This window comes from Amblyomma americanum, chromosome 1, assembly GCF_052857255.1.
Source record: "Amblyomma americanum isolate KBUSLIRL-KWMA chromosome 1, ASM5285725v1, whole genome shotgun sequence".
Taxonomy (NCBI): Eukaryota; Metazoa; Arthropoda; class Arachnida; order Ixodida; family Ixodidae; genus Amblyomma; species Amblyomma americanum.
This window is the reverse complement of record NC_135497.1, coordinates 351,846,505-351,867,096: the sequence shown is the minus strand read 5'-3', so window position 1 is coordinate 351,867,096 and position 20,592 is coordinate 351,846,505. Positions and strand designations below refer to the sequence as shown.

General features: G+C 47.4%; 1 protein-coding gene and 1 pseudogene across 1 annotated transcript in view; one reads left to right on the top strand and one right to left on the bottom strand.

Moving 5' to 3' along the window:
• The first annotated feature begins 72 nt into the window (after positions 1 to 72).
• mts (protein phosphatase 2 catalytic subunit mts) overlaps positions 73 to 20,592 on the top strand; it is a 42,561-nt gene continuing 22,041 nt past the window's right edge. The window contains exons 1-4 of the mRNA XM_077649989.1: positions 73 to 327; positions 6,094 to 6,303; positions 6,485 to 6,748; positions 12,062 to 12,223. Of these exons, the coding sequence (XP_077506115.1) occupies positions 220 to 327; positions 6,094 to 6,303; positions 6,485 to 6,748; positions 12,062 to 12,223 (744 nt within the window). The 5' untranslated portion in view covers positions 73 to 219. The remainder of the gene's footprint in view (positions 328 to 6,093; positions 6,304 to 6,484; positions 6,749 to 12,061; positions 12,224 to 20,592) is intronic.
• LOC144115560 (zinc finger BED domain-containing protein 4-like) lies at positions 12,234 to 16,046 on the bottom strand (annotated as a pseudogene).

The window sequence follows — 20,592 nt, the reverse complement described above, 5'->3', positions numbered from 1 at the left end:
TTAGATTATATTTGAAGTGAAACTTTTTGAGCATAAATATATAATTATTTTTTAAGAAGCTGCAGCGCTCTTGTTTTTCTTGTTTCGACAGCCATTTTGAAGCGGTCCTGGCCGGTGGTGCAGGATAAGTAATAATTGTGTGTTACTTTCTGATCGTTTACGGGAAAACGACGAAAACGCATAGATATAGTGGTTCAATTTCAGGTATATTTTTTTAAAATGTCTATAGAAGATAAGGCAGCGTTAAAGGAGCTGGACGCTTGGATTGAACAGCTCAATGAGTGCAAACAGTTGACAGAAAACCAAGTGAAGACGCTGTGTGATAAGGTAAGTACACGCCGTATATTCAGTTCAGTTTCGTTTACGGCTCTAGAACGTTAAAGGGAGGTTTATACTTCATGGCCGGTATGGGATCTGCGTTTCTGTTGCGCTCATCTTAGCGATCTTGCCCGATCTCGTGCATCTCATGATTGCCCTACGCTGGGCGAAGCGACGCCAAGTCCGGCTTTCTTTGTGTCTTGGTGGAAGTGAGTTCTTGTGTGACCTTTAAAGATGGCAAGGTAGAGTGAAATGTCGTCGTCTTAGGTCGTGCTGTTTGGGATCACGGCCGATCTAAAAAAACGAGCTGTGCCAAAATGATAGGGCCTAAGCGAGGCGGAAGGGACGGGCTGCGTGTGGCTTGTTTGCCGTAGGTGTAGTTTACACCTCCTTTGGCTGCCGTTCGAGTCGGAATTTTACTATCAGCACTTGACGTGCCATGTGTACGTGTTCAATGAGCTTTCATACGGTGTCTTGCCACCGAGTTAGTTGTGGGCGGCATTGATGGTACGCGGAGACGGGAATTACGGATGTTTGTCGTTCCTACGTGTGCGGCTTGCGTTGGGGACGAAAGCTCATGCTGGCTTCATAAACTGACGTTCTTCTCGGCTCTGGGAGAATCGTCGATAACCGGGCGTTGTAATAAAGTTTAACATCTCCGTACGTCCTCTGTGCCGGGACTGGAAGCCGACGTTCCATGGCCGCTGAAAGTGTTGCCCTTGCACGCATCGGATGCGGAATGCTCTCGCGCCCCTGTGATCGCGCTTGTTGGAGCGCGTTTTACTTTGAAAATTGAGTATTTTGTGAGGCGCGTGTGCGAATAAAGTCGAGGTGATTGTGTATTAAGGTCGAGGTGATTGTGTATGTACTACTGCAATGTGGTGTCACGTTCGAGGATGCCATGAATGAATTTGACCATTCATGAATGGGCTAAGTTGACACTTCAGTGTTGCCAAATCAAGTAGTTAAATTTCTGTCCAAAAGTAGCTGACACATGATAAAGGTGCTGAGAGTAACCAGGGCCATGGGGCCGTTTGGTGTATGTTTCGAGCATTCCTAATGTTTCTTGTATTTTAAACCTTTCGGACGAGTTTTTCTTTTGTACCTTGTGCGGCGACGTGTGAAACAGTGGTTAAGCCATGGTAGCTCGCAATGAGTAGCTGTCGACTTAGTTGCTTTTGCTTTTTTCTATATACGGCCTCCGTCAACAAGTTTGCCCCTAGTCTTGATCATGCAAGTCCGCTGACCTGTTTTAGCGCAAAAGGGGTGCCCTGCTCCTGCATTTCATTGCAGTGTTTGTATATGGTCAGGGCCCATGTCGTTTATCTGGGCCCTTGGAGGAAGGCTGTCATAGCAGTCAGTGTAAAATAAGTTGTACGCCTTAATGCAGTCATTTTCTCTCACCCATGGTCATATTAGTAAGTAGTTTAGAATGAATGGCAAATGTGTATTTCTTGTGTTAACGCATAATAGCCTACAGTGCCCCTCCTGAGGTTTCTGTCATGCCAGGCTGGATGATTTGGGCATGGAGGCCACAATTTGAAAAGCTGTACCATAGTACGATACAACTTTTAAAAAGGGAGGCAGTTGGCAGCACCTCTTGGCCTGAATGGTGCTGTATTGTCCTGCTAACCAATCACCACAGTAAACAAAATTAAAATTCTTGTATTGACAATTTGGTCTTCTGACTAGCTTTTTGTTTTAGTAAGAAAAGCTTCAACAACAGACTTTCCTTGGCGTGAAGAAAGTATATGTAGTCATGTTTGTGGACGGAGCTTCACTGCAGACCTTGCTTATGTCTAATTACTGGTTAAAAATTACCTTGCTGTCATCTCTCGGCTTTTCTTCTCAACTTGTACATTTCCACGGCTGGGACTGTGCTTCGCCTAGCAAGCACCACATTATCACGTGATGCAAGTGTTGCCAACTTCCAGCTTAGTGAAGACAAGTGCTGAACCATGTGATCGACAGGTTGGCTCTTGCCAAACTTTGCTCTGTACAAGCACATTGACCGAAGACCTGCTCGATGCTGACAGCACTGTCATAAGTAGTAGCTAACCATGAACCCAAAACTAAAGCTTGACTGCACCGTATTGGAGAGCTTTCACTGTTTGGGCTCTCACTGTTCAGTGACACATGACTTAGCGCAACTGTGCTCTGCGCCTACCAAGAAAACAATGGTCCAGCTGTCTATGCAGGCGAATCTACCTTGCAGCCGACATCACAGCAAGGGTGGTTCAATGCAGGTCTTTAGGGGAGTGCTGTGGAGCGGGCTGGTTTGGTTCTGTGGCTGAAGGGATTGGAATTAAAATGCTTGTTATCAGTCTTTGTCTGAATGTATTTTTAATGAGGAAAAATATCAAGGAAGAAAAGACATATTTAATACTCAGCCGTGTTCACAAAAAAAACAACAAAGTATATTCATGTCAGTTGGGCAAGCCCATGATGCCTCATGGCTAGCAGCAACTGAAAGTGCGTGTAGGGCAGTTTCCTTAACCAGCTGAGCAGTGAAATTTTCATGAAAGAATTGTAAATTATTGGGCCTTGGTTCAGTGCCTTGAATATGGCTGTTAAAAAGCCGGTAACTACTACTTTACTGGACCAAGTTTCAACTTGCCCCCGCCCCTCCCCCCTTTTTTTCTGCCCTGTTTTTAGTATTATTTGTTCATTATCAGTAATCTCAAATATTAGTGCTGACTATTCTGTAAGATGAATTGAATTTGGCTTTATCTAGAAGAAAGTGTAATTTGTTGGGCATCAAAGTCACCTGTACAGTAATGCTTTTAGGTCTTCTACGCTAAATTTCAATGGTTCTTAAAATGTTTTAAGCTGTCGTAGCTTTAAAACACATTGCACATGAACACATACAGCTCAACACATTTTGGAGACCATTTACATTGTAATGGTTGTTTTTGCCATAATGGTTATCTTTCATGTTTTTTTTTTCTTGAAATTAGTGTGATACAATAGAAATAATAGCTTATGAGTGGCAAAATTTAGTTTTTGGGTGTGTCTCCTTGCTGGGGGGTTGTGGGCTGATTCTGCTGACACTGGACTATTGTCGTTTGGCACCTGTGGTGTGCACTGTGCAAATTGTGTGTTTCATGCACGATTGAGAAAACACTATTCAAGGTAGCCACACTCTTGGAAGCACGTCCCCACAAAAAGGAAGCAGGGATTGCTTGAATTTTGGTTAGTAGCTGGTGAAACATGCAACTGTCATAAGTTTGCCGGTCTTGAGTGCAGCCATAACGATTTTGTTGACAGAGTTTCAAGAGTATATATCGCTCATTAAAACATACAGAGATGGTGATCAAGCAGTGGTTCAACAGTGGCTTGCTCATATTTTTTGTGGTAGCATTAGAAGCCCTATTGTTATGTAAGGTTGTGTACAGTACTCACGGATTGAAATAGGACATTCGGAGCGCTAACCTTGCAGTGCCACGCAGCATGTGGTAAACCACAGGCCGGCTCATTGGCTACTGGAAGGAACAATTCTGCTTTGTAGATGTTCTCCCTCTCGCGCCATACCACAATGCACCACCTTGGTTTCATGAGCGTCTACGGGCGGCACTCCATGAAGCGACGGCCACGCGCTCCGAATGTCCTATTTCAATCCGTGAGTACTGTACACGAAGGAACCACCTGCTGCCATGGTTGGCAGGTGGCAAGGTCGAGAGAGGGAAATCTCCCTCTCTGGTTAGGGAGGGCTGAAGGTGGCTGCCACAGGAAGAACACCCCCCACCTCCCTTAAAAAAAATGTGCTGCAACCAGAACTGATTCTCCTTCATGCCTCATGGTACTACCCTGCAAGTTCATACAAACGCCATATCATTTATCATCCATGCATTATTTATTGCATGTGTTGGTGAAGCTGAATAAAAAGCTATGTGGTGTCTTGTGAATAAAAATATCAGGATATTTTGCTAGTAAAATGCAGTCATTGCACTAAGGTCCTTGGAAAAAGCCTAGAGCATGCACAGCTGCTTACATTGTCTCCCGATAGGTTGTCATCTTTACATTTTAATGCTGTTGTTTTTCATGGGCAATTAGCATCTTATAGCACCTGCAGCCATGGCAGTAACAGTCAGCTTTCTACACTTGCGATTTCTCCAATTTGTCACATCCTCTTTCCTGCTTTCATGCTCTGCCCAAATTGTGTTTAAAAGCCATTTTCAGACATTTCAAATTTGTTGAAAGTAGCTGCATGCCTTTGCTGCAGCTTCTTGCCGGAAAGTTTTGAGCGTTTGGGACCATCTTGCACGTACTTGAAGCCTAATTATGGAGTAGTGAGCGTAGCGCAAGGTTGCACAGGTGTCGTAGTATTGGTTTTAGAGCATTAAGTTCTACTTCTCGCGTTTCGGGTCTCAGTGTTATGCGTTATAAATCGTAGCCCAATTTTTGTGATGGCAACCGAGGTGGTTACATAATGGAATAAAATAACAGGCGGCAGCATGATGCCTAAGCACAACTCGAAGCTAAACTATGTCGATCTGGTATATATATCCCTGTCTGGCAGGCGTCAGTAGGGCCATTTAGTCCCGACATTCATGTAAAATTTGTGTTCCAGATGGTGTCATACGATTAAGTGTTTCATACAGCATAAAATTACTAGTTAAGTTACAGCCGAGCTCTCTGCAGGGATTCGAACCGGCAATCTATGTACCCTCAGTTCCACATCTTTACGAATCTTCAAGTGAACATTGCAGCTCAACCGTTTGTCGCAGAGTGTTCGGGGTGGGGGCATACGATTTCACGTTTCATACAGCATAAACTTACTAGTTAAGTTAGTCTAGCTCGCAGCAGAAATTCAAACCGGCGACCTATGTTAGGTGTTAATGCTCGACCTATGTTAACGCTCGATATTCGATCGCTGCCGCAGAATCGGCTCTTTTTTAGCTAAGCTCATATTGATATTATTATTTGCAATTATTTGCTTTAAAATCTCTCATTTCACTAATGCTTCCTGCTGTATGGCGAGAAGAGGAAGTGGCAACACTTAGTTAATTGCTTGCTCAGATGAGCATAATTCTTGGAACCCGTCGCAGGACAGGGCTGTCAGCAGCAAACATTTATGGCAGAAGCAAGCATAGGGTGAACCCCACCATTGTGGCAGCACTGCACACCTGCTCGTGGTTCACACATAAGAAGAGCCTCTTACTTGCAGTCATGTTTGCTCACACCATACGAGCACACACTGAAGCAGACACAGCTGTGTCAAATTACTCGTGTGGCTTGAGAGCATAGTATGAATAGTACTTTTTATGTTTGACCGTCCACTGCAGATAAGGGAGTCTCGTTCATTCTGGGCATCAAATCCAGGGGTATGAAATGTGGATGGCAGTTAATGAGTGATCAAAATATGCTTTGCCTGGAATATTTATACTGCCAAACTAGTTGCCCTGTGAGATGCTTTGTGGTTTTTTGAGCAGTTCCATACTGACATATGTACCGCAGGTGATTGTTTGGCAGGTTGCCTTTTCATTGGTACATTGTGGTTACTTGTAAAGAATGCCGCCAGGCGTAAGGGACCACTCAAACTAGCTGTACATTTTGCCGGCTGAGGATGTTTAGCTCTTATTGTCACATAGTATTTTTGCAACATTGTCATCAGTTGGTCATGGCAGTGGCCAGGAGGGCTGTGTGTAAAGCGCCTGCTGTAGCATATTAGTGGTGATTCCAATGCCTCGCTGTGCTAAAAATACCAACATAAATGCCCATAATGTATGCGATAGCTTGAACTGCATTTTTTGTCTGGTGCCTCTCCTGATGCAGGCAAAGGAGATTCTTGCCAAGGAGTCCAATGTCCAGGAGGTAAAATGCCCTGTAACAGTGTGTGGAGATGTGCACGGCCAGTTCCACGACCTTATGGAGTTGTTCCGCATTGGGGGCAAGTCCCCGGATACCAACTACCTTTTCATGGGGGACTATGTGGACCGGGGCTACTATTCAGTTGAGACAGTTTCCCTACTCGTTGCACTCAAGGTGAGCATCATGTTAGTATTTTGACCAGAGAACTTTTATCAGAGGTTACAATGCTGCTGCATCTGCTTAAATGCAGCAGCATTGTACTCTATACATTTTTCATGCGTGCACGAGGGGCTTAGTGCTCCGTTGACCTGATGTTGATGGTTGCTTACGCATTGCCCATTGTGGCTCTAACTAGGTGCGGTATCGGGAACGGATCACCATCTTGCGGGGCAACCACGAAAGTCGGCAGATCACGCAAGTGTACGGCTTCTATGATGAGTGCTTGCGCAAGTATGGCAATGCCAACGTGTGGAAGTACTTCACGGACCTCTTTGACTACCTGCCGCTGACAGCGCTGGTTGACGGCCAGATCTTTTGCCTCCATGGAGGCCTCTCCCCTTCCATTGACACCTTGGACCACATCCGGGCATTGGACAGGCTGCAAGAGGTCCCCCATGAGGTGAGGTCCCACCAATCACCTCTTGGCATTTCAGAGCGTTACTGTAGTGGGGAATGCGGGCTTTTATCCTCTGATAGCTAGAAAGTTTAGATATTCGGCTATGACTTTAGACATCAGAATAAGTGCAAAGTACTGCCCCAATCGAAGTCTCATTCACCCTTATTGCATTCCTTGATGTCAAAAGAAACCAATGGCATGCATTTTAGCAAGTTGCTTGCAGCAAAACTTCTTGAAAGTTATCGGCAAAAAGTTACTTAACACATTAGTACACAGGACTTGGATTTGGGATCAGCATGCAAAAATACATGTTCTCTGAAGATTTCATAGCTATGACTTCATTAAAGGGACAGTGAGGAGAACGCTATCAAATTTTTTTGTTAGCAAAATCTGATAGTTCGGCATTTCATAGCTTTGTTGCCGCTTGTCCGGGAGCGAAAGATGCATTTATTTCAAGGAAATTGGGATTCGAAGTTTAAAAAGTTTTTCCCGCCGCTCCGATTCAAACTCGGGGCACTCTTATGACATCATAGGATGGAGTGACGTGAAACGTGACGTTAACGCAGACTCCGTGATTTCTGGCGGCTTGCGGTGTGGTCTAGCAGCAGCCGAAATGAAGGCTACCGCCACCGCACGTTGCAGGCACCTATCGGGGATCACTACCGTCGCTTCGTTTATGTTTGTACCGGCATCTTGCCAGCGTTACGATGGATCCCGTTCCCGAACCCGACAACGAAGTTCTCGCAAAAACTCCGGCCTGCATTTCAGCGACCTCAGCCCCACAGAGCGTGCAATGCTTTTGAGGGAGCACGGTTAGGTTAGGCGTTGGAGGGGCGTTTCCCCCTTCCGCCGTGAGCAGCCGTTGCAAATTAAATATCATAACCCAAGTGCGGGGAGTCGCGAGGGGCGAGGACAAGGTTGGCGCGGCACGCCCGTCGTAGACTGGCCGGGGCTTTGGGGCCAATGGATTGTGATTCCTTGAACGGCGCTGTTGCGCGGTGCAGCAGGTGGCGTCAAGGTCTCCCACGGTTGTAAGAGCCAGGTTATTTATTTTTTTTGCCACAAAAAAAACGGATGGGTGCTCAAGGGCACTCATGTTTTAACCCTTTGCGGTCCGAAACTATTTTGCCAGTTTGTGGCGCCGCAAAGAAAAACACAAACTGTGAAAGAAAAACTCAAAGGATATTTATTTTTTCTATTGCATTTTGCTGGCAACTTCTCTACCGATATTTCGGAAGCGTGTGATAGCGCTCGAAACATTCTCCTGGGTGCAGGCCAGGGTTGTTACTGCAGGTTTTACAGAAAAACACAGTTTCCCTCCGGCCTCTGCTTGTTTTTCTATCGCTACAAACTGCACAGTCCTTGCTGCTTCGGCCTGGCAGCTTGTATATGAAATGGCTCTTCCCATCTAGCCTTTCCTCGCACTCCTTCCGCGCAGACGGGCCGCGCTTTTTGGCTCTAGCCCTCACGTCACCCACCAGCTTTTGGATGAGGTTGCGGCGGTACTGCAGGTGTCGCTGTTCTTTCTCACCACGATTCTGCAGCTGTGTGCGCCTCAAAATAAAGCTATTTACGATGGAAACATCCAAAAGCCAAAAAAAAAGCTTTCGCCACCATTTCATTGTCTTTCGACAAAATGCATAGCTGGCGCAGTAATGGTCCGCACGGTCAACTGCACCCATGTGTTCTGTGTAGTCACATATGACCGCTGGTTTCTTCAACGTCACTTTCTTTCCACCTGCTTGTGTCCTTGTCATTTCTTTGAGAGATACATTGTGGGCAGAACTGAGCATCGTCACTTGACGCTTGTCTCGCCACGAAAGCACCATGTAGGAGCGTCCTTTTCTGAAAGCTGCCACTTCGACCTTTTTCAGTTTTTTCTTGACCTGCTGTGGCATTTGCTTGCGATTTGGCATCACGGTACCAGTCAATTGTACTCTCTGTAGAAGGAACTCCTCGGCAAGCAATGGAGAAGTGTAAAATCTGTCTGTGTAGAGGTGGTAGCCACTCCCCGGCGTAGCTTGCTGCACTTTCTGGAGCAAGTGAAGAACAATCCTGCAGGTGAAGGGCAGCTCGGGACGGCCGAGACTGTCAGTTGTTGTGCTGCCGTAGTAGGGCTCGATTGCCGAAATGTACCCTGTTTGGCAGTCGGCAAGTGCGTAAACACGCATGCCCCATTTGGTTAGCTTCTGTGGATTGTAGCATTTGAACGAGACATGGCCCTTGAAGCCAACAGTGCTCTCATCGATGCAAATTTTGGGGCCGGCTCGGAAAATGCTCTCTGCATTTCGCGTCGATGTAATGCACGACGTCCCTGATCTTGCTTCCACATGTTGCCGGCCGACCTGAAGAGGCATCATGGCACGGGGCAACGTGCAACATCCAAAACATTTGCAGAAATCTTTTCCGGCAGAAAACGTGCGGGAAGAAAGGCATCTTGTTGACAATATCTTGGCTAAAATACTCCTTCAGTTCTGGTTTTGGATTCAAGGCCATGTTTATGATTACACCAAGAAAAGCCTTGAATTCTGTCAAGGTCACGTCTTCCCGGTCCTTCCAAATTGAGTCCTTTGGAAGCTCACCGGCACTCGAAATCTTTTCACGCGCATAGCGGTTTGTTTCGCGCACAATATTGTCCATCAGCTCGTCTGTAAAAAACAGCTGAAAATATTCCAGCTCAGAGTTGAGATTACAAGTGCTTACTTGTGATCCTGGGTTCGGGACAGTGAAGGGAAATTGTGTGAAATCGGGCATATTATCCGCGTACACCTTCCAGTCCGCAGCACGTGGTCGCGCACTGTTGCCTTGTGTGTCAACAGAGGTGCTGTCTCCACCGCCGCCGTCGTCATCGTCACTCGCTTCAGTGGAAGAACTGTCATCACTGTCCGATGGAGGCACGTAATTCTCTTCCTCACTGAAGTCGTCTTCGCTTTCGCTAAATGCACCACCGTAAAACGCACGCGGTGAAAACGTTGCCATGCTTGTCAACGAACCGCGCCAACGTGCGTTCCGTGCTCAAGTGAGAACGCTCTGGCGGCTCTAGTATCCAGAACATTGTGCTGCGCCCGAGTGCAAAAAAAAGTAAACTTCAAGAAACAAAATTTACTTCTCCCTCGAGAGATGGCGCATTATGTACACAAAAATGCGCACGATTCGTGGTGAGAAAAACCGCGAAATTTAACCGGCGAACACCCTTGTCGGGCGTTGCCCGACAGCGGACCGCTACGGCCGTGTAGCGTTGTCGGGCCCTGCCCGGCAACGGACCGCAAAGGGTTAAAGTTGGCGGCTTGAAGGTAAAGCCGACGCACGACGCTTCAACGGGTTCGGCGTGTTTCCGGAGGTACGGGGTCCACTGGATCGAACTCTCTCGCCCACTTGCATGTACTGTGAATGGATTAAATTAGCCGAGAGCTCGAAGAGAAAAGCTCCGCCCAACTGCCGAAGCTTTTGAATGATGTCACAACGCGCATCTCGCCGCCAAGCCGGTCTGGCTGGGCTAGCGCACTCGGCGCGAAATAGAGACATGCTCCAAGACTCCGCCAGTGCGGTTAGAGTGTGCCGAAGCCGCCGAGCGCGTCTGCGATCAAGCGTAGTTGGAGTATAGAGGGTCTCGCTTTGGCTGCCGTAACGTCGCCGTGCAGCGTGCGTGCGCGTTACACTGGAGTATAAACGCGCCTTAACAGAGCCTGCGCTTAACTGCTAACCAACGTATTTGGTGGTGGCATCTATGGGAGCCACTGAAACTCCCCGCACACTCACTTAATAAGAAAAAAAAGAAACCTGTGCCGAGGCTCGGAGACGCTACCACTCCACCACGACGGCTCAAGCTTTAACCACGAATAAAGGCGCATCTAGTGAATGCAGTCCTCCGATGCAGAAGTATCCGCGCTTTCGCTACGTATATCCTGGCCTAACAGAGCTAGGCCATCAGCAATTTTTCTTAACTGCCTTGTACCCTGTCTCCCGCCCCTAATAGGTGATTTCCGTTAAGTAGTTTGAAGTTGACTGGCACAGCCGGGAAGGTTTCGCCGGGCAAGCATGCGAAGACACAAGTGCTCTTTATACTGCCAACTGCCTTGTACGATCATCGGCCATCGTGCCATCATAGTTTTTCATCGACCGTGGCGATCATTTGACAAGCTTTAACAGGCTCCTTCAAAGGTTAACTAGCACTTGAAGCGGCACTTGGAGTTCCTCTGCTGTTCGGCGCTTGTAAATCGAGGCGCGTCAAAAACAAAACCACGGGGCACGCAAAGCTCATAGACGCAAAGCGCCATAACAAATCGAAACTCTCCTGGCCGCCTGTGGCGCCGCCAAGCATCGGTTTTCTTTGCTTCCAACATTCAGGTTGTCTTTTGTCTGTCTTCTTTGTGTGATAAAAGTGCACTATCAGTTTTAAAGCAAAACTTACTTCAATATTGAACCATGCAATCTTCCTTTGTCAGCCTCAGAGATTCGTGGCGTTCATGGGGTAAGGAAAATTCTTCCAAGGTGGCGTCTCTTGTCCTATGACGTCACCACGCCTGTACTTGCGAGATTGGCCTGTGGCGGCGATACCTGTATTTTGTTTCTTGCTATTTTCTACCTTACAAGAGCTTTGTTTTCAGTAAGAGTGGCGTTACAAGAGCTTTGTTTTCAGTAAGAGTGGCGTTTTTGTGATCAGGAGCTGGTATTCTATTGATACAAGCCAAGTTCAATTGCTCCTCAGTGTCCCTTTAAAGGTGCACTAAAGAGGAATCTGAACTTGTCTTTTTACCGCGTCAACTCGATCTACATGTTCCAAGCATTCTTGCAATGCGCAGTGCATTTAGCACTTCTTGAAGAAATAATTTAAAACACTCAAAATCGGTCATTTTTTAGCAGTAAGGAAAGAGTTTATTCAGTCTACCTCTTCAAGTGTATTACATGGAGGACGAGGGCTGTTGGATTTTTTTAGATGTTGCATCTGCAGTCAAGACAGTGGCCAAATAACGAGCTTCTACACTCATGTTTGAAACACCTCTGCGTCTAATGTAACTGATTTTCACATCTGCAGTCATTCATTCTTCTGAAACTTTGCTCCAGTACCTGAATGCATATTGAGATCATTATGTTGCTTTTATTCTCGCTTAGTATTCTTTAAATGGGCTCGACTTCTCTTAAAATTAAATCTCTACAGGAAACCTCAGCTGTAGCTGCGAGGAAAACTTTGCATGAAATTGAAACCACTGAAAGGTGAACCAGCGTAGGAGTGGTATCTTTTACTTATTGGAAAATGACTTTACCTTGTGTGTGAAGGGTCTCGTGGTGCTAATGATTGCGTTATACAATTTTCAGGGACCCATGTGTGACCTGCTGTGGTCGGATCCGGATGACCGTGGTGGCTGGGGGATCTCCCCCCGAGGTGCTGGCTACACCTTCGGGCAGGATATCTCTGAGACCTTCAACCACAGTAATGGTCTCACTCTGGTGGCCCGAGCACATCAACTTGTCATGGAGGTGAAAGCTCTTCACGTGCTGTGCTGCTCAAAATACGTTCACATTACACTGTCTGGTTCTTTGACGGGGATAGGCTTCAGCAGGGTTTGTGAGCATTGCACACTTATGCATCAACAATTTCCATTGTTGCCTCATTTTTTTTTTTAAGCTGTGCCTGGTCATAAAGCAAGAGCACTGATTCCTCCCAAGATAATATGACAAGTTGAGCCGATCATATAACATTGAAAGCATCACAGAGGTAGAGGAGGGAAAATGCGCGTGGAATGGTTATATGACAGAATATGAAGGGTGAAGTGATAGTCTACCCTCTCTTGTGTCGCTACAATGCATTCGTGTCATCCCATTGCAAATTCCTTGCAACCTACAGAGCCATTGCACGTCTGCTAGACAGCATCAGAGCACTGTTGTGGCCTTTTAGCAGTGTCCATGCCCACAATAAGATGTTGACCAGCCTTAGCACTTTCGTTGAGCAGTCAGGCATGATGTCCCAGCTGCTGCACCATACTTGAACACGTTGTATGTAGCCCTGTAAAGAACTCCTTTTCTTTCACGCACCTCTCTCCTCTTTATGCCTTGTTCCTTATTCCTTTCATATCCCTCCCCCTGCTGGCCATTATTCAGGAGCCAGCCCAGAGCTCAGCAGTTACAGTGCCAGCACCTTCCTTTTTTTTATCCATAGTGAACCACTACTACAGTGGAAGCTCATTATAGTGGACAGGCAAAAAATATAATAGTTCGATATAGAAAAAAATTCATTCTATAAAATATCATCAGAAAGGCATACAGGCATAAGGGATGGCAACTCAGGTGACCTTTTCTAGAGAGCAGAGAAAGACCTTTTTGGAAGTTTTAGCACAGTTTTAAAGAACCTCACAGCGATTCTGGAAGGTGCAAAAAAGAGTGCCAGATTCCAGGCAGGTTAGATTTCCAACATGGCACAGAGCAGTCACAGGCCAAATGCCAGCTAGGATGGTTTCCCTGCATCATTGCTGTTTCTCATGAAGACTGTACATCATAATGAAAGCTATCGCTATTTTCAGGGCCTCCATGGCAGCCAACTTTAGTTGCGCAGTTACAGGGCTACAAACATCCACGCTGCTGCTTCCAGGGCACTGTTGACAGGAGGAGCAGCACGAACGCTTGCTGAGCACCTTTCTACCAATCCTCCATGTTGCAGTGTCTTTTGTGGCGCTGCTGACCAATGTGAGATAGAGATGCTAACAATCACATGAATACTTGTCACGCCACCACCAGCCTCTTAAGTGGTGCAGTGAAGTCTGCCTCCTACTAGGCTTGTGCGAATAGTGCGTTTTTGGTTCGAAGCGAACACTTCGAATAATAGCAAGTAAATAAAAAAAAATGGCAGAGGGCTACAGTCTGGGATTTATTCAAGGAAAGTAAGCAATTTGATTATTTACGAAAATCTACAAATTTTCGGGCAAAAACACTAGCTGTTCCACATGCTGGGGTTTGAGATCCTCCCTTCTGCAGCTTACAATTGCTCCTGCAGTCGAAAAAAGCCTTTCACTTCTTGTCTGGGTGGCTGGTATCGAAAGATAGCATATTTACTCACGTATAACCTGCACCAAAATTTGAAAAGACTCGTTTAAAAGTGGCGGTGCGGGTTATCTGCAAATTTTTTTTCTTTGAGGGGGGGAGGGGGCTTCACGGCAATGCGCAGTGGCCTCCCCCGTGTAGTCCGCCATCTCCATCGTCATCGACGCTTGTCAAGCTGATGAGGGGTCAACGAAAGGCATAGCCAAATCCATATTCATAGTCTATTTATTCTTCCCCACGCCATTGGCCACGTTTTCTTCAGCCAGAGTTGTTAAGCCTAGTGTCAGGCACTGTTTGTCTGCTTTGTTTTGGCGTCATGAGTGAGACTCGGCGGCAATGTTTCTCAGCGAAAAAGAATATAAAGATTTTCAAAAATTATATAACGCGCACTTAGGACAACAGACAAGGGAGACCAAACAACACACCAAACCAACTAGCTCAGATGTCAATTCTGCTTCAATATAAAGATTATAGCCACTCCCGAAGAAATCGGCAGCAGAGCTGCTGCGGGACAGCATGACGTCGAAGAGTCGTACATTCGCGACTGGAGTAAAAAAAAAATTGTCTTGAAACAACAAACCGGGACAGGCGAATGTTTCGTGGTCCGAAGACTGGCGCGTACCCCCACCTCGAGATGCAGCTTGCCAAGTTCATTGAGGAGCAGAGAAGTGGATCGTGGATGCGTGGAAAGCGATACCGGCCGACTTGGTGCATAAAAGCTTTCAGAAATGTGCCATCAGTAGCAGCTTGGATGGTTCCGAGGACGACTACGTCTTTGAGAGTGGCGATGATTCATGAAGCCTCGGATGGCAGCAGTGAGAGCGGCGACAATTGTGAATCGAATAAGCAGTGACATGGTGGTGGTCGTTTGAACAAATGTTCTGAAAACGAAATGATCACCCAGCGTGCAGCTGTATCTTTCTAGCACTTTTTTTTTTTTTTTTTCAGGTAAACATGCGGGTTATACGCAAGGGTTTTTATTCCCGTGGAGTTCAAAGTTAGGGGCGCGGGTTACGTGCAGGGGTGCGTTATATATGCGAGTAAATGCGGTAGCTAAGGGCAGCTGCAAACAGGGTTGGGTTAAGGTGGCTGCCTTTGTTTTTGCACCACACAAGGGGGTCTTCGGACCGGGAAAGAAGGGGGGCCTTCAAGTACCCAGCAATCTCATCCGAGATTGTACGGCTTGACTGATGTGCATGCGAGCTGAAGTGTGTAAAAGTGCTCCACACAGAGTCCCCTGATGGGTACCATGTTGATCAACTGACACAGTCTCTCCTGCTGCCGTTGTGAGTAGAGTCAACGCCCATTGGTTTGCGGATCGTTCAGCATAACAGACAACTTTGTATCTAGGATCGACCAACATTGCCAATGTAGGAAGGCGTGACATCTTGGTATCACGGAACCTCGTCTTAATGCTACGCAAAAGGCTTGAGGCAAGCAATGCTGCCTCATCATCTTTGTAAACTTGTTCAGCTAGGATCACCACGGTACACTGCAACAGGGGAATGACTTGTGACAGCGTGGGATAGCTGTCCCCAAGCAGTTCAGTTGTGGCATGGTCAAGTGCCTTCCAAGTCTTTCACTGCTGCATTCATAAGCTTCCGCTCACTTGCGTTCAAGTTTGGAACTGTGTCAGATTCTGAAAGTTCTACAGTGATGACCGTACGGAGCTTCACGAGCCTGGCCATCATGGCATGCTTACTGTTTCATCGTGTCGGGACATCTTCTATAACCTCGAGAGGATCCAGCTGCATGTCTCTCTGAATTTCCTGAAGCCGCCCTCGGGCCTTGGCACTTAGTTTGTATCTAGCCATAGTTGCTCTGGCCTTAGCACAGAGCTGCAAAAACCCTGACATTTCTCCTTTGGCATCATTGATACACAACTGAAGGGTGTGTCCGAAACACTGCACACCACTCCAGGACGATTGCGCAACTGCTAAAGTTCCTTTTATTATCTTTAACAACGAAGATCGGCACAGTACCATGGGCTGGAAGTTCCAACTCCTCGATGACAGCTGCGATAAATAGCTCCAGGTTTTTTGCAGTTTGAGAGTTTTGTCATCTCTGTGCAAGCCAATGCACGCACGTGTTGCACGAAGTCCCTGTCCATGACGTGACAAGTTACACAAACGTAGCTGTCATTTGCCTGTGATGTCCAACCATCAGTTATGATTGAGAGCGACTCCACTCCGCTTGCAAAAATGTCCCCGAGCTTCTTTGTCATGCGTAGAGGTCTGGAATAATGGCTCTCAAGAACATTGTCCGAGACAGCGCGGCATAATCCGGCATAGCGAACTTCATCGTGTCAAGGAAACCCGGTTATTCGACAATGTTGTAGGGGTGCATACCACGAGCTACGAAGCGAGCTATCATTTTTGGCTTGAAACTGTCAGCTGTGGATGGCTGTTAACCACTTGCCTTGCTCCCTTGAGCTTGGATGACCTTTTGCGTGCATCCCACTTCTCTTGGTAGTCCGTGTGCAAGTCCGGATGTCTCTTTAAGTGCGTTGCTAGGGTTGTTGTCATACCTGTCGGGGCCTTCAGGACTGCTTTGCATTTAAAACATCGAGCTTCGGTTCCCGATGGAATTTCTATAAAAAGTTCTGCATCGGATTGCTGGCCGCATACACGTCCCCCATGGTGCTCTGAAGTGGTCCAAGGCAGCTGGGACTGATCAGATGCCGCCGCGAGAGAGACAGAGTCGCCCACTAAACACAATCGACCGCGCCGACGAGATGCCCAGCCACGTCTTGCTGGGAGCATCTGTCAGCTGAGGGCATGCCCCCTGTGGGTCGCCGAAGTCATTCAGCCTTCGAGTATAAGGGACAACTGTACATCTTTGGAGGTTACAACGAGCTTCTCGTGCGCCATTTTGGAGATGTCCATAAATGTGATCCCATGACCTTGTGCTGAAGCCAGGTGAAGATTCGGAAGGAAGGCCCTTGCGCCAGGAGGCGCCAGTGCTGCTGCATTGTAGGGGACTGGTTGTTTGTCTTTGGAGGCAGAAGCCCGGGACCAGTTCAGAGGAATGGGCAGCATGTCGATGAGCCACTTACTGCCGAGGAGGCGTTTGTTGATCACTCAGATCTGCACGTTCTCGACTTTCGTACACCTTTGATCTGAGCTTTCCTGGCTTGGTTTGGATTGGGAAAAGCATTACTGAATCAAAAACCGGAACATCCGAAAGCGCCTTCTCTCTGCCGCATGTGGCTATTAGTTCGAGCCAAATACTTCAAAATTTCCAAATAACAAAATTTGAATCGAAGCGAATATCAAATGGTGCATTATTCATTCAACTATTCAAAAATATTGAATATTCGCACAAGCCTACCTCCTACCATTAGAGAGGGGCCCGCTTGGTACTAGTTTGAAATTGCCTTTTTGTGTCCAACTACTTTTGTTATCTAAAGTAAAAGTTGCATTTGTTTGGATTTTGCAAGAGTTCAGCGTAGCCAGTCAAGTTGCCGACCGATGTTTCGGACCTGCTAAGGACCGTGAAAGCATCCAAAACATCTGGCAGTTCGAAAAATTGAATTTCGCCACAAAAATCACTTTACGTCAGCTGGAGAAAGGGGCCAGTAGTTTTGTGCACGTTCTGAAGCTTCATATGACTAAATCTCACTGCGCGTCATGTACTTAGAAGACTGGCACTAACTGATTTATGAGCTCTGCACCCGATGACTGCTACTGTCGGCATGTCATCGATGAATGCACAGGTTGGGATGAAGTCCAGATGTGAAAGTAAACATGGCACTGCGAGAACTGCGCTGTGGCTGCTGTATGGAGGGCGGGAAACAAAATGTTGGGAAGATTGCGATAAAGATAAAAGAAAACAAACAGCCGAGACAAGGGCTCTGTCAATGTCGGCCTTTGTAATTAGGCTTAGTGACTAGAGGCAAAAACAAATCTTGGAACTGGTGATACAGTGGAGCCCGCTTATAACGAACATGAGAGTCACGTGGCGTCCGTAGTAAGTGGACCACAGCTTTAAAGACACTTGCTTGTCAAAACACAAAATTTTTTCGTGAAAAAGTCCGTGATGGACGTCTGTTCTTACAGCACAGATCCGATGAGGGAGGATTCCAGTTTATTTATAGCAGAAGCGTGCTCTTCACCGAGGCCCTTGGCATCGACAAGTTGTCTGAGGCTCTCAATGTAGCCCACTGCTACAGGCGCGCTTATGGGTGCTGGCTCCGAAGTTTCATCCTCATCTGATTAATCCGCGTCACTCTCGTCCCGCACTTCAGAAACGATGCCCTCGTCTGTGCGCGGTTCCGCGGTGTCGGCGTCGTCATCGACAGAAATAAAATCATTCCAACCAATGTCATGACCCCCCATGTCGAAGTCGATGACGCGCTGCCACAAATTGCCGCCGGGCTGGTCATCTTCCGAAGCATCAGGCTCGGCATCAGACACTGTGTCGACGAAGCCGGCCTTGCGGATGCAGTTCCGCACGCAAGTGGCCGTCACCTCCGCCCAGGCCGCTTTCGTCATCTCTACTGCTGAATCCAATGGAAATGGGCACTGTGTTCCCGCCCACCATCTCGAATTACAACCAGGGCCCGAGATTTGAACGAAGCCAACGAAATGTCCGCACCGCAACAAGAGTGGCAAAAGCGCGCGATGAGGCAGACTTGCAACATGCACAAGCGGCAGTCAAGCTAAAGATACACACGCACAGCGCCAGCAGAGAGACCAATGAGGGGCGTCCGTGAACGTCAGTGCAGCCACCTCTTGGCTCCCACGGAAGGCTTACTTCACGGAGCGTGGCCTCCGAGATCGGCTAGCGCCGGCGCGGTTAATCGCGGAGACTAAGCACGGATTCGCAATCGCAAGAGAGGGAGGAGAGGGGAGCGTAGTTGCGAGGAGGGGCAGGAGGATGATCTTGGAAGGCGCGTCGGCGAGGAAAGGGTAGCTCGCTTGAGAGCGGCACGAAGCGGGGCGGGCAGTTCGCCTGCGATAAGGCTCGAGAAAACATACCATGCTCCAGGGGCACAAAGGGGTCGGAGGCAGGTTATCTCGCATCGCGGCGCCGGATTTACGTTGCCCATTCGCTGTAACCGATCAGCAGGGCTTAATGACGTTCGTTATACGTGCAATTTTGTGCCATTGAAACATTGTATATTTTGACGGTTGCGCAGGTCTCGTTCGTTATAAGCGTAAGTTCGTCTTAAGTGGGGCCGTTATATGTGGGCTCAACTGTATGTTTGTATGCTGTGTGGTGGCTTGCATAATAGAGGTGTTTTGCCTGTCATCGAAACGCCAATTTTTTTACGCTGTTCCAACAGAAGTCTGGATTGCAGTACACTTCGTTGCGGGTACGAGCGCCTTGCTTTGAAAGGCATCAACATTTTCTTCCACTCATCTTTGTGAAGCCGTATGCCTCCCTTGTGCTTCACTGGTGCCTCTTTGCATATTCGGGGCAAAAAAGACTCAACACAGATGAGTTGCGAAAAGTATGTGCAGTGGACGGCATCTGAGAACAACATGAGCTGACTTTAAAAAGTCCAGAATGGTGGCTTGCCGTTTTCGCCACGAGCCTGCTTTGCTTTCGGGCCGAAGAGCGCGGCATTCCCCTCTTATCTCGGCATGCTTCGAGATGATGCTGTTAAGCGTCGAGGGTGGGAGACCAAGGTCCTTGGCAATGTCGACTCTCTTCCGCGCTGGCTGCCTGTCGACTGCATATAATGCGTCCAGCTTTTCCTCAAGGGAAAGCGCCTTCCGCTCGCGCGGCGCCATCTAAGCACAAGTTCGACATTCACGAGGCTTAATGCACAATGACAATAGCATGATAGAAGAGGAGTCGACCCGTTCAACAACCATGCGGCGACCGTAAAAGTGAGAGCATTTTTCACGAATGGCCACCTAGTGGCGGCCTCTCGAACTGGCGTGCGGCTTCTTGCAGCCAGTTCCATAGCCAAGCCCGGCCAAAACTCGCCACAAGTCAAAATGGCGGTTGCAGCGCGTTGCCTACTTCAGCCCAGGCGTGTTCGGGGTGCTAAGTTGCGACGTATCATGCGGGAACGTTTTCACAGCTACTACTTAACAACGGGGTTCCTTATACATTGGATCCTATGGAAGCTATGCCGGGACCAGATGAAAACGACGTAGCAGCCGGGAAAACGCAGCAGTGAGGAACGTAACAGCGGGGTTCTACTGTACTATATACTAGGGGTGTGCGAATATCGAAGTTTTCTAATATGATTCGAATGCAAATATGAGGGCAAAATGGCTTCGAATATCAAATATCTATTTAGTAAGGAAAAAATATTTCTGAATAAAGATAACCTGGCAAATGTTGCAACTGAAATAAAAGCTAGACTGACTCATCACCATATAAAAAAATGATGTGAACAGAAATTCGTACTACTTGATTAGACAGCATAACTGCATGCAGCCTGTAATAGGTCACGCATAATGAAACAGTACATGAAATGACACATGACTGGCAACTAAAAATAATATGATGGCTAGTAAAACCTTATTATTTTGATTTCAAGGGACCAGAAGAAATGCCGAAAAAAAGAGAGAGAGAGCTAAAAATTGGAGGACGCTTAAGCTTCGCCTTTAAGAGTGGAATGCGACAGTGTGTTGCAACGTTGCCAGGGAGTCCACAGAACGCCATCGCCCGTTTGGCGCGATGCCTTGCTCGTTAGACAAATCACTCTGCTACGTGCGATGAAACGTACGCGCGGAGCGGCAAAACTCATAGAAGCGCTGCCAAGCGCCTTGCCGAAATGCGTGGGACTCAAGTTGCAATCATAGTTCGTCGGCGCATCGTTCTCGACAAACCCGATGCCACGAACGCTAGCA